The sequence below is a fragment of the Pseudopodoces humilis genome, chromosome 15 (assembly GCF_049639895.1).
Source record: "Pseudopodoces humilis isolate 2021_Gansu_Grassland_sample_001 chromosome 15, ASM4963989v1, whole genome shotgun sequence".
NCBI lineage: Eukaryota > Metazoa > Chordata > Aves > Passeriformes > Paridae > Pseudopodoces > Pseudopodoces humilis.
In genome coordinates this window covers 4,501,929-4,514,941 of record NC_142214.1, presented here as the reverse complement: position 1 = coordinate 4,514,941, position 13,013 = coordinate 4,501,929, and the positions used below count along the sequence as shown (strand labels likewise).

The 13,013-nt window shown below is 54.2% G+C and overlaps 2 protein-coding genes across 5 annotated transcripts in view; one reads left to right on the top strand and one right to left on the bottom strand.

The window, feature by feature from the left end:
• Positions 1 to 7,031, bottom strand: part of LOC148183054 (uncharacterized) — an 80,046-nt gene extending 73,015 nt beyond the window's left edge. For 3 of the 4 annotated variants that reach the window (XM_088062690.1, XM_088062689.1, XM_088062688.1), the window contains exons 1-2: positions 6,912 to 6,998; positions 1,595 to 1,723 (exon numbers count right to left, since the gene is read on the bottom strand). The gene's annotated coding sequence lies outside the window, so the exon portion shown is untranslated. Of the gene's footprint in view, positions 1 to 1,594; positions 1,724 to 6,911 lie in introns of all 4 variants that reach the window. The other variant, XR_015773869.1, reaches the window with a different exon arrangement.
• A 1,118-nt stretch (positions 7,032 to 8,149) lies between these two features.
• POU3F4 (POU class 3 homeobox 4) lies at positions 8,150 to 11,386 on the top strand. Its single transcript, XM_005526123.3, has one exon. The coding sequence runs from the start codon at positions 8,171 to 8,173 to the stop codon at positions 9,287 to 9,289; it is 1,119 nt and encodes a 372-aa protein (XP_005526180.2). The 5' UTR covers positions 8,150 to 8,170; the 3' UTR covers positions 9,290 to 11,386.
• The last annotated feature ends 1,627 nt before the right edge of the window (positions 11,387 to 13,013 follow it).

The window sequence follows — 13,013 nt, the reverse complement described above, 5'->3', positions numbered from 1 at the left end:
ACTTCAGATATAAAAAAAGATAAGGAAGAAAAACACTCAGGGAAACACACAGGAACATATTAGGAAGTGCCCGAGTGTGGCTCAATGTTTCAAGCGAGTTGTGCTGCTCTGAGTTATTTCAGCCATTAAGCAGAACCCCCCCGTGTTTTAGGAATAGATTTGTTAAAAGGAATCTCTTGCTGTATGTATAGGGTTTACAGTAATTATTTGATGAAAGTACCATAGGTGATTTCCTATGCTATTTTTAATTCAATAAAGTCATTTAAACCTCCTTGTGTTTGGGGCTATTTAATGAGGTGTGCAACATTAGCAGAATCACCAATGAGCTGTTACTATAAGTATTCAGATTTTGCTAAAAAACGCTCATTTTTGCCAAGGAGAGAGACGGGCACAGGGTGGGCTCCTCTCTGCCACCGCAAGGAAAGGGGGCACCTGAGGGCAACCGAACCATTTCCACAGCAAGTGGGGAGTGGGGTGAACCTGCAGGGCCTGGCACAGGCAGGGCTGGGGAGGAAGAGGGGTGGGGAGGAAGACTGGGTGACCAGGGCTGATGGGGGATGAAGATAAAGGGACGGGGGGTGATGGGGATGAAGGCAACGGTGGGAATGCTGGTGGGGAGAGAAAAGTGATGGGGATGAAGCTGGGGGGAGGCAGGGGCAATGGGGATGAAATTGGGGGGAGGCACAAGTGATGGGGATGAAGCTGGGGGGAGGCAGGGGCGATGAGGATGAAGCTGGGGGAAGGCAGGGGTTATGGGGATGAAGGCGGCGCTGGTGGCGATGAAGATGAGGGGGAGGATGCTGCCCGCACCCCGCGGGCGGACGGGAAGCTTTTGGGGGAACTCAGAAGCTCCCCCTGAGCGCAGGAAAACACTCCGTGACCAAAGGGGGTATGGGGGACCCCTTGCGACCCGAAGGAGCCCGGAGGGTCTCGGGGCCGGTCCCTCCGGTGCCCCCGGTGCCCCGGTCCCGGTGCGGGCGCTGCCGGCCCCGCTCGCCCGGAGCAGCCGGGTCCCTGCGGCCGGAGGGGCCGCGGAATCGCCTCTGGCCCTGGCTCGCTTTGCAGAGACAGATCGTTCCCTTTTCAAAGCGACTCCAGAGTCGCTTTTTTTGACGCTCTTCCCCGCTCGTTAGAGCCCGCCCGTTCAAAGGCGAAACTTCCCAGCAACTTCACTAAAACCCTTTGAACCAGGGGGAAGACAGTGGTGTAATAATTTTTTTCTCTACCTTTTTTACTTTTTTTTTTTTTTTTTTCCCTGCAGTAGGGTGAAGCAATCTCTGATGAACTCAGGGCTGGCTGTGCTTAAAAATTAATTAGAAAATGCCCGTCTTCAAGGCGCAGGCGTCTCGCATTTACACCTATCCCCTTGGCATCGCGGCGCAGCTTCTCCTCCTGCTGATGTGGAGACCCCACCTCGGCCCAAACCAGGGATTTTTATCCATTTTTCTCTTTCCCAGCACCGTCTTTCGCCGTGACGTAAGGAACACGCGGCTGTACTACAGCCTTACTCATAGGTGTACACCTGGGTGATGCTCTGGCTCCTTTGAGGGGTAATTCCCGGTGCCGCCGGGTTCTCCAGCCCTGGGATAGTTACCTGCGGCTAAAACTCCCAGCTGAAGGGGATGAGTCCGTCCCGGGGCGGAAAATGCCTCGATTTCCACCAAAACGGGCGTGGGAAGTTTCTCCATGTCCTCCTCACGGGCGTGGGGTGGCCCGGGAGAGCCTGGGAGGGAGAGGGGCTTTTAATGGAATCACAACAAGCACACGGTTCCCTATTAAATCCTGCTAATTTTCTAGGTGAAGGCTGTGAAGTGAATGTGAGGAAGCATTAAAAGGGAATTGAATTTGCATTCCTTATGCTACAGGCACATGTTTACATGACCTTTAAAACAGAATTAAAGCTGTATCATCAGCAGCTGTAGGCAATTCACATTACTAAGGCAATCAAATCAGAAGGCTAAACTAACTATAAAACATAAATTAAACTGATAGAGAATCATCCTAATTCACTAGGTTTACTTGCAATTTACTTATCCGCTACTAGTAATTTCTAAACAGTTTGGAGAAGAGGCAAATGGGAAATACTTGGACGTGGCACTTGCAGAACGCGTTGTCCGAGGGGGAGAGCCGGCCCTCCCGGGGTTCTCCATCAGGGAGCGCGGGGATAACACGGGCCCCTAGAGCTCCACGAAGGGACTGCAAACCGATACCTGCACGGCTAAACCCCAGCTCTGGGGGTTGGCTCAAGTGCCCCCCTCCCTCTCCCCCGGAGTCCTTTCCTCTCTGGAGGACCCTCAGAGACGCCGTTGATTTTCTAAAATATGAAATAACTCAATATCCAATACAGCTCGCGTTGCACCGCTGCTTTCTGCCCCCTCCCCCATCCCCAGAGGGACACTTGCCAATGTCTGAAGCACGGTAAAAAAACCCACAAAAATCGATAGCGCCGGTGATTTCATTAAAAGTTTGCGGAGCGCCTTTCCCCGTCTCCGCTCCGGCGCTCCCGGGCTCCGGGCACCCCCTGCTCCGGGCAGCCCCCACTTTGATTTATTCCCATTTATTTCTCGCAGCCCAGGGCTGTCTCCCCCTCTTTGATGGCGACTCCCCCGTGCCCCGGGGCCCGAGGTGATTTATCGCCCGGCCGCCTCCCCCTGAACTTCTCCCCCGCAGCCCCCGGGACCCCCGGCACGGGCAGGGCACGGAGGGCGAGGGATGCTGCAGCCTCCAGAGCCTTTCACCGGGAGTCTGCTGGGCGGGGGGCAGGGAAAAAAGCTGCCAGGAGGTGCCAGGGAACCGCACACGCTGGGGATGGAGCGCATGGAGCTTTTGCAGGCGCTGCTGGGGGTTTTTTTGGGGGGGCCCAGGGAGGGCTCGCGGTCTCGGCCAGCCAGCCTGCCCCACCATCACCATCCTGCACTGCCCAAGCTCGGTTCACGAAGGAAACGACTTTTAGCAACGCAGCCTGGCCTGAAAGTTCATTTTTATAACAGCTTTGGTTGGCGCGACCTGAAGGAAGCGGGGAGGAAACTTTCCACCGAGCCGTAAACACACGAAAGTCTGGGAGAAAACCAAGAATTAGCAGCAGCATCTACGTATTTATAAACGTAAATCTAGGGATGACGAGGCGCTTCAAAATGCAGGAGGCGTTTCAATCCCTCTGCGAGATCAGGAGCATCGCTGGATGCTTTGCACGCCGACTGCTACAGCTGGAAAAGCGTATAGTTAAATAAATAATAAATAGATAAATGAAAGCAAAAACACAACACTTGAACCCAAACCCCACATGGAAATTGCTTGGTAAACTAGCAAACAGCAACGCAGGTATTTGTCATCCAAGGAACAGAGCGATTTGTCTTCAATGTCTCATTAGTCAACAGAGGTTAACTAGCGAGCCAGTTTAGTGCGTGCTCAAATCCGACCCATTCTCCTTTAAATATGTCTGAGCAGAAAGCTGTCAGTTCGGGAATTGTATTTGGATTATTTCTAAAGCACGGGCGGGATGGCCTCTGGGGTGGCAGGAGCTGGGGGTGCCCATCTCGGATCGCATCCCCCCGATTGCTGGGAAAAGCTTCACAAGAAAAAACAAAAACAAAAAACAAAAAACAACCAAAATACAAAACAACAACAAAACACAACCAACAACCAGAAAACCACGGGATTTCTCTCCGGGATGAAACCAGCGCGTTCTTGTCATCACATCTGTTTGAATGGCAAGGAGAGGAAAGTGCCTACGTAAAAGAGAAGGGATCGGCATTGTTGTGGGGTCTATTAACTCCTGCCGTGACCTCGGGAGCTGCCACGCAGCCCCTTCCCCGCTGCCTCTCCCCATCCACACTTCTCCACTAAACACAACAAAACCCAATTCGTGCATTTCATAGACGGCCAGAGCGGTCCCGCAGCAAAAATGTGCACTTTGGAGAGACTTCCCGGAATATTTATGGGATGGTTTTTTTGTTTTGTTTTCTTTTGCTCCGTCAACCAAATGTTCGAGACGAGACCTCCTAAAACCGACCCAGCTCAAAAATAACAGTGACCTGAACATGACGGGGTAGTGCACGAATTAACGACATTTTTTTTTTTCCCCTCAGCAAGTACATTTTTCAAACATCAACAACGTGGAAAAAAAATATATTAATGATAATAATAATAATAATAAATAATAGCAGCAATAACAGGCGATTCGAGCAGGAGTCACCCAAACCGCTTCGGAAATCGCAGCAGTTAGAATACAAATACTATTTACCTTGTGATTTTTCCTGCCCGGGATTGGCTTTATTGTCCCTCCCTGGACCAGCCCAGCCGCAGCCACGCTCCTTCCGTGCCGGGCTCTTTGCTGCCGGGCTGGTGCTGGGAGAGATTTGGGGGGGGGGGCTGCATTCATTCTTACATTAGGACTAGTTTAATTTGCAATCTGTCAGTCCATCTCCTGGCTGTGGCTCGGAGATGGCAGTGTGGCTCTCTCCCTCCTCTCTCCCTGCACAGCATTTACTCACGTTCAAGAGCAGCCAGCAGAGACCGAAAAAAAAAAAAAAAAAAAAAAAGGAACTAATTGAGCTTGTGTCGGTATTGGCTAATTTCTGCTAATACTCTGTAAATTCCTTTTTGCTTCCTAAGCTTCCCTCACGCTGGTTAGGTGTTCTCAAAGCCTCTCCGGAGCTCCAGGAGCCTCTTTCTCAGCACTGATGGGCGGCTGGGCTTCAGCAGGAGCCCCAGCGCCTGATGTACACAATGCAAACCTTAACTCCTGGCTCCAGAAACGGTTAAATTGCCCTTTCCCAGCCCCCACCCCCGTTATGATTGACTCTGTTTTTAAATTTGCACTTGTTCCCACCAAGCGCAATCTAACTCGTCCTGTCTCCAAAGTGAACTTGTGTTGAAGGTGAAGTTTTCAATATAGAGGTCACGACACCGAGGCACAGCTTACCGCTCCGAGCTTCATGCTGTATTAAACACAATCAAAACGAACCCCTTTTAGACTTTTTTTTTTTTTTCCCCCTCTCTCTCCTTCCCCTCCCGCGGGTGAACAATGAGAGGAGGGGAAAAAAAAAGAAAAAAACCCCAAAATCTCTTAAATATAATAAATAAATATAATAAAATCAGCTCTGTGACGATAAGAAACGCGTTCGTGGATTCAGGTCGCAACCTCCAGCCCGTGGGGAACACGAGCGCATCCCGAGCTCTCCAAGGGGAACGCGTGGGGCTGGGGGAGGCAGCGCTGCCCCGCTCGGGGGTGACACCGCCGCTGCCACCCAGGGGACACCGAGGGCCGAGCCACGGAGCAGGGTGACCCCAGAAAGCCCCGGTGCCGCCGGTGCCAGGGGGACTCCACACAATCCCAGCTCCTGCACTTCAAAGCGGGGCGTTCTCTATAGCGACTTCTCGCTGCCCCAGGACGGTGGCTGCCTCCAGCTATTGTGCGAGCTTTTTCACGCCAAAGATTTAGCAGAAAAAATAGATATTAAAGCGAGTTATTTGCTGAGGAAACGCGGGTCCCTCCGGGGCGGGGGAAACCCAGAGCCAAAGGGGTCGAGCGCACAGTGGAACCCAAAAACTTTTTAAAAATTTTTTTTCAATAATAATAATAATAATAATAATAAAAACTTTAATGGGTTTCGGTCTATGAAAAATAAGTTACAAATTCTTGCAACAGTAGCTTTGCATGTACTTATTTTTCTCCCATGTCCAGACGGGGTCGGCTATTGAATAAGGCTCTTTTATTCTGCATGGGGCAGGGGATTTGTGGCCATGGTCCCCCTTTTATTCCTCTCTCTATGGAAACCCAGATCATGGGGAGAAATATGCGAGGCTGAATAAAGAAAAGCAGCAGAAAGGACCGCTTGAGAGCGGCATCTGTTACACTTGGGAAGTTAGACTGACAGGAAAGAGCTAAAGAAACCCTCTCCAGCAGATTAGTTAGAACAGCAAGAAGATTTAACTATATGCAGATAAAAACACTATAAAATCCACCATACTCTGCTATAGGCGAGGTGAGAGCCGCCTCGGCAGGAGCAGAGCCGGGTTCTGCCTTAGCTACGTTTGCAGCAAAGATTAAAATGGGACATTCGGGGTTTTATTTCCCTGCCAGAGACTCTGCCTTAATTAAACGGCGGATCTGAACATCTATTTTCACGGGCAATGGGATTTGAAAAATTGTTTCGGAAGTTAAAGTGCAAATTAATTTTAAATAATTTAGTTACGTTTTTGTACAGTGCGGATTTGATGTTGTTGGGGGGGTTTTTTGGGTGGTTTTTTTTCGTTTTCTTTTTTTCCCCCGCGGGCTGCGGTGATGTTTATTTCGAGGAGCTTGTGAAGGCGGAGAGTGGGGGGGAAAAAAAAATAAAGGAAAGAAGGGGGGGGGGGGGAGAGATAAAAAAAAATTAAAAAAGGAAAAGGGAAAAAATAAAAAGGAAAGGCTAAAAAAAACACTAAAGAGGAAGAAACTGCTGCTAGAACTCCTTCCCTGCCCTCCCCGCGCTCGGGAGGGCTCGGCCGCGGAGCTGCGCGCCCCGCACCGCCCGCACAGCCCCGCACCGGGAGCGCGGCTCCAGCGGGGGCACTCCCATCTCCCGAACCCCCCGCCGACCCCCCCGCCTCACAACCCCCCCCCCACCGCCGCCACTCTACCCGCAAACTTCATTTTTTTATTTACTTTTCCTTCTTTTTGGTTTATTTTCCGAGTCGCCGCCCCCCCTCCCCGCACCCCCGCGGGTGCGCAGCGCAGCGCTCGCCCGGCGGGGACCCGCGGAGTCCCCGATATATCGCGATTTGCCCCAGCCCGCTCTGCTCCTCACCACCCAGCCCTGCCTTTACCCCTCTCACACGCTGCCCCGGCGAGAAATTATTGTGATTATTATTATTATAATGAGGAAAGCGATGGGACCCGGCTCGGAAGGAACCGGAGGAGCGCTCACCTTATTTAGATCTATTTTCTCATTTTCTTGAATTTTCTTCAGATCTGTCTTCTCAGAGAAACTAATGCCTTAATGACTTTCTGGTAGCTGCAAGCCTTCTTTTATTTCTGCTAAATATATGAAAATGTATGCAAATTTAAATCAAGCTTAACCTAGGAGCTCTTGCAATATATTTAATGGAATTTCAAACCAATAAGGGGACTCTGATGCAGTCTTCTGGAAGTGCAAATATAATTACGCAGCTCGGTTACCTCCAAAACGATGCAGGGAAAGGTCATTTTGGAACTCGGGAGCGGGTCGGGGGTCCCGGGGCTGCGCCTCTGCCCGCCCCGCCGGGGCTCCGCGGGTGCGGAGCTCTGCCCGCCGGGCCCGAGCGCGCCGGGGGCTCCGCGCTCCCCCCGCTCCTCCCGCGGGGGGGTCCCGGCCACCGCACGCGCCTTTTCCCCCCATTCTTTTCCCTTTTCTCACGTTTTTCTCCCACCTCCCCCCCCCCTCCCCTTCCCGCGACCCCTCGCTCCTTTTTCTCCTTTTTTCCCCTGTTTTGCCCTGCAGCCCGCCCGCCAGGCGCGCACCGGCGGCGCACCGCGCCCGCGCTGCGAACTTTGAGGAGCATCCACCGGGATTTACCGGCGGGGAGCTCCTGTCATTGGGGGCTTCTTTTTTTATTATTATTTGGGGCTTTTCTCAGATTTTTTTTCCTGCCGACCGAACGGCCCGGGACAGGCGGAGACACGGGGCAGCCGCACCGGGGGAGGAGCGGAGCGGGCGCCGCGCACCCGGAGCGCGCCCGGGCCGGCGGGCGGGGGCAGCGCCGGGGTGGTCCCGCGGGGCTCCCGCCGGGGCGCCGCCGTTTAACCTCTGCCCGCCGCTAATCGCTCCCCATTTAAGCCGTGCCCCCCGCGCCCCCCCGTTCCCAGGCGCTCCCCGTGTAAGCCGTGCCCCCCCCCCCACCTCGGGCCCCGCCGCTCCCCGCCCAGCGCGGAAGGAGTTAAGCGGCGGGGCCGCCTCGCGCCCGGCCCCCGGTGCCGGCGGAGTGATTCACTTCCTGCCTCGCGCCCGCGCGGCCCCGAGGCCCCGCCCCACAAGGGCTCGCCCCGCCCCCGCGCAGCTTCCATTGGTCGCCTCGGCCGGCGGCGCGCTCCCATTGGCCGGCGTGGGTGCCAGTCGTGGCGCGGCCGCCGCCGGGCCGCCGTGCCGGTGGATGTCAAAGGCTGGCGCGGCGGCGGCGGCACAGTATAACTCGTGGGGCTGCCGCGGCCATGGCCACAGCCGCCTCCAACCCCTACGGCCTGCTGGGCGCCGGCGCGCTCGCCCACGCCGAGGGCGCGGGCATGCAGCAGGGCAGCCCGTTCCGCAGCCCGCAGAAGCTGCTGCAGAGCGAGTACCTGCAGGGCGTCCCCGGCAATGGGCACCCGCTGGGGCATCACTGGGTGACCAGCCTGAGCGACGGCGCGCCCTGGCCCGCGGCGCTGGCGGGCGGCCCGCTGGAGCAGCCCGACGTGAAGCCGGGCCGCGAGGACCTGCAGCTGGGCGCCATCATCCACCACCGCTCGCCCCACGTCTCCCACCACTCGCCCCACGCCAACCACCCCAGCGCCTGGGGCGCCAGCCCGGCTCACAGCGCCTCGCTGGCCGCCCCCCCCCCCGCCGCCGCCGCCGCCGCCGCCGGGCAGCCCCTGAGCGTGTACTCGCAGGGCGGGTTCGCGGTGGGCGGCATGCTGGAGCACGGCGGGCTCACCCCGCCGCCCGCCGCCGCCGCCGGCCAGGGCTTGCACCCGGGGCTGCGCGGCGAGGCCGGCGGCGAGCACGGCGAGCTGGGCGGCCACCACTGCCAGGACCACTCGGACGAGGAGACGCCGACCTCGGACGAGCTGGAGCAGTTCGCCAAGCAGTTCAAGCAGCGCCGCATCAAGCTGGGCTTCACCCAGGCCGACGTGGGGCTGGCGCTGGGCACCCTGTACGGGAACGTCTTCTCGCAGACCACCATCTGCCGCTTCGAGGCCCTGCAGCTCAGCTTCAAGAACATGTGCAAGCTGAAGCCGCTGCTGAACAAGTGGCTGGAGGAGGCCGACTCCTCCACCGGCAGCCCCACGAGCATCGACAAGATCGCGGCGCAGGGGAGGAAGAGGAAGAAGCGGACCTCCATCGAGGTGAGTGTCAAGGGCGTGCTGGAGACGCACTTCCTCAAGTGCCCCAAGCCGGCCGCCCAGGAGATCTCCTCGCTGGCGGACAGCCTGCAGCTGGAGAAGGAGGTGGTGCGGGTCTGGTTCTGCAACCGGCGGCAGAAGGAGAAGCGGATGACCCCGCCGGGCGAGCAGCCTCAGCACGACGTGTACTCGCACGGCGTGAAAACGGACACGGCCTGCCACGACCTCTGACCGCGGGCTCCGGCCACGGGACTGTCCGGCCGCGGGACTGCCCGCCGGGCTTTAACTTATGGTTTCGGGAGACGCGGCGAGGGGTCCCCGCCCGCCGCCGCCTCGGCAATATTATTATTTCTTTTTTTTTTTTTTCCTCTCTCCGCTGATCACACACGGTGTTTACTCGCAGACAAGGTTTGTTTTCGGTCTCCGCTAAAACGAAGGAAAAAAAAAAAAAACGAAAAAAGAAAGACGCAAAAAATATATAAAAAAACAAAACCAACCCCATCGCAAAACAAAATCTAAACAAAAAGGAAGAAAAAAGAAAAAAAAACAGGAAAAAAAAAAAAAGGGAAAACCCACGGAAAAATAGAAAATTAAAAAAAAAAAAAAGAACGGAAAACCCGACAGAAAAGGAAAAAAGGAAAGACAGATGTGTGCCTATGAATAACCTTCCAGCGCCTTGGTTATATCAGCTGTATTTCAGGTGAATCTGTTTTACAATAGACTAGTTTTGCATTTTTAAAGACTTATATAGCGTTTTTAAATGTCTGAGGTGTTTTACTACAAACTGTACACAATATTTGTGACCTAATTTGTATCGAATTGAGCAGTCCAAACGTTCCTCCCTTCCCCGAGCACCGGCAATGTCACCCAGCGGGGCCGGGGCAGGGCGGCCGCGGCCCTTCCTCACCCCCCCCGAGGAGATGGGGCTCCCTCCGCGCCCGCGGAGCCCCGCACCGATGTGAAGAACAGGCTTTATTTGTTGCAGCTTTTTTTTTTCTTCCTTTTCAAGAACTTCCCAACACCGTAAAACGGTCGGGTCGCAAGCCTGACCTCCCCCCGCTTTCTTCTCCCAAGGGAAAAAAAAATAATTTATATATATATATATAAAATAATTATTTCTAAGAGATTTACCCGAAATTAAGCATCACAGCCAAACCCGTGGCATTTGCCAGTCTTTTTCTTTCCGAAGATGAGTTGGGCTTTTTGATCAGCGCCAGACTGAGAGGTCTGTAGTAAAACACCTTTATCCTTCTGCGCTTTCGCTTCGGAAATCGGTTTCTCTGTATTTTGTTTCGATAGTGAAGAGGAATGAGGTGTCGGGGGGAGGGAGGGATGGGGACAGAAAACGCCCGCATTTGGTTCACGCTGAGCTTCTTTCCGCGTCGCAGGGAGATGCTGGATTTGTGGAAAAGCTTTTCTAGGGGGAGGGGGAAGAAAAAAAAACCAAATAATCATAATAATCATCGACAAAACAAAACAGGGAGAAAAAAAACCAACCCAACAAACCCAACAAAAACCCCTCAACCACCAAAACAAAGTGGCTAAAATGCTCACGCCAGGAGCCGTTTTTCGGGCGCAGGGAAGTGCCGAGCTGCACCCGCCCCCTCTCCCCCTGTCCCTCCCAGCCCGTGGCTGCGTTGTCCCCAAGGGCGGGGGGTCCGCGTGTGTCTGTCTGTCTGTCCGTGTGTGCGCGCACCCCCCGAGCCCCGCGCTGCTCCCGCACCCCCGGGGCCGCCGGGCAGGGCCGGGCTCCCCCCCCCGCTCCCGGGGCTGCACCCGCGGCCCCCCGAGGGCCGGGCCGGTCCCCGCTCCGCAGCTCCCGCACAGCATCCCCCTCCTCCTTTCCTCTCCCCCTTCCCCTCCTCCAGATTTTTTCCTTTCGACATTTATATTTTTCAAGTATTTTTCAGTAAGCGCTTAAAAAAAGAAAAAAAAAAAAAAAAGGGAAAAAAAGAGGAAAAAAAAAAAGAAATTAAGAGAAAAAGAAAAAAAAAATAACTCGACACTGAGGACCTGCCTATTTCTGCCAACTTTATAACTGTACAGTTTTGTATATTAAACGTTTTTTGGAAGTTATTAATTTAAAGAAAGATCATTTAGTTTATTCATTTAGTAACTGATGTATAATAAACGCTATTTTCATTAAAGGTTGCTTTTTTCAACTATTTTATCCAAAATTGCCTATTGCAGTTGCCAACAATTATTTATTTTCAATAAATTCCGCATTATGTTTAAAAAAAAGAAAAAAAAAAGAAAAAAAAACGTTTCAGAAAGAAACAAGAACAAAATAAAAAAAGTCTAAATGGGTGTCGGATAAAAATAATAACGAAACACACGAATGGCTGTAACGTTTGGTTGTCGAGCAGTTTTAGTCAAGGGGTTTATATTGACGCAATATTTTATTGTTGTAAAAGGAAAACAAAAAAATTAAAAAAAAAAAAAAGAAAAGAAAAAATATTTAAATAAACATTTTTACGAAAGAAAAACAAAATAGCCAGAAAAGTGCGGGTGCGTGGTTTGTGCGCTGGCCCAGCCGGGCTGCGGGGGCTCCTCCGGGCCCCCAGCCCCGGGCACGGCCGGGGGGGCTCGAGGGGCCGATCCCGGCAGTGCCGCCGGCACCTGCCGCAGCCTTTGGGGTGGAAAAAGCTCTTTTGGGGTGGAAAAAAAGGATCTATGCGGTTTTTTCGGAGCCGGGCAGCGTGTGTCCGGAGCCGCGTTGTGTGTGTGTGTGTGTGTGTATCAATATTTGTGCGCGTCCCGGCGCTGCCCCCGCCGGCCCGGCCGGGGGTCCCGGCCCCGGGCAGCGGCGGCGAGCGGGGCACCGGGCGAGTTCCTTTTGTTCCGCCCGTCCCCCCGCCCACCGGGGCCGGGCCGCGCCCGCCGGGAGCGGAGGGGCCGCGAAGCCGAGCCCCGTCCCCGCCCCGGGCCGCTCCCCCCGGCGGGGAGGGCAGCGTGCGGGAGGAACAATAACACTTAATCACATCCAGCGCCGTCAAAGCGGGGAGCTCCGGCCCCGGCGGCCGGGTGGGTGCTGGGGGAGGCAGGGAAACGGCAGAAAACTTCGAGGGATCGCCAGCGAATCTACCCTTTTATTATTTTTATTTTTTATTTTTTATTTTTTTCTTCTCCCCCTTTCTGAAGCCGAACCTCGGAGAAAACAATACCCAACCCTTCTGCCAGCAGTGTAGGGGGGAAAAAAATTTACCTTTAGGAATCCTGAGAAGCGGCCCGAGCAGGGAGAGAGCTCTCGTCTTCAATGAGCAGCAGCAGCACGCGAGTGGACAGGCGCCTTCCCACCGCACTGCCAGCACACCAACCCTCCTGCACCTGGGAGCGAGAGGGATTTGGGATGCGAACAGTGGGCGATGCATTGTTTCTGAACCATAAAACTGATTTATTTCATTGGTAAATCTCTCTGAGCTGCAGCAGCGCGGCCTTGGGGGCAGCGGGCCTGCGGCCGCCCCTGCGCTGGGCAGCGGGACCACCACCTCCAGCTCTCTCCAGAAGGATTACAGCAGCGGCAGAAAGGAAATATAAGCCCCCAAAGCCCGTTTTTTCAGTCAGCTCCAAGAACAGGATGAATGTGGCGTGGGGACCAAAGCAGGAGTGAACAGCCGTGGTTTGTAAACAGCCCCAGCTGAGGACACCAGGAAAAGCTCCAGGTTCAGAGCAGCCCTGCGGGCTCACGGTGCCTCCCAACATGCAGGGCCCAGGGAGGCAAAGCTCCTAAAGGCAGCCTTGCTTTGGAGGAGGGACAGAAGGCGTTTCACTGAAATTAGCCCGTTTTAGAGCCCTTTGGCTGCTCTGTAAATACAACCACAGCGAGGGCTGGGTTATGTCTTATTTTAAAACAAATTAGGTTGAGACAAAAGAGATGCAATGAAAGACGAAATCAAATAAGTTTATAAACAGAAGCACTTCAAAGGCTGCTGGAAAGCTGGAGAAATAGGAGAAT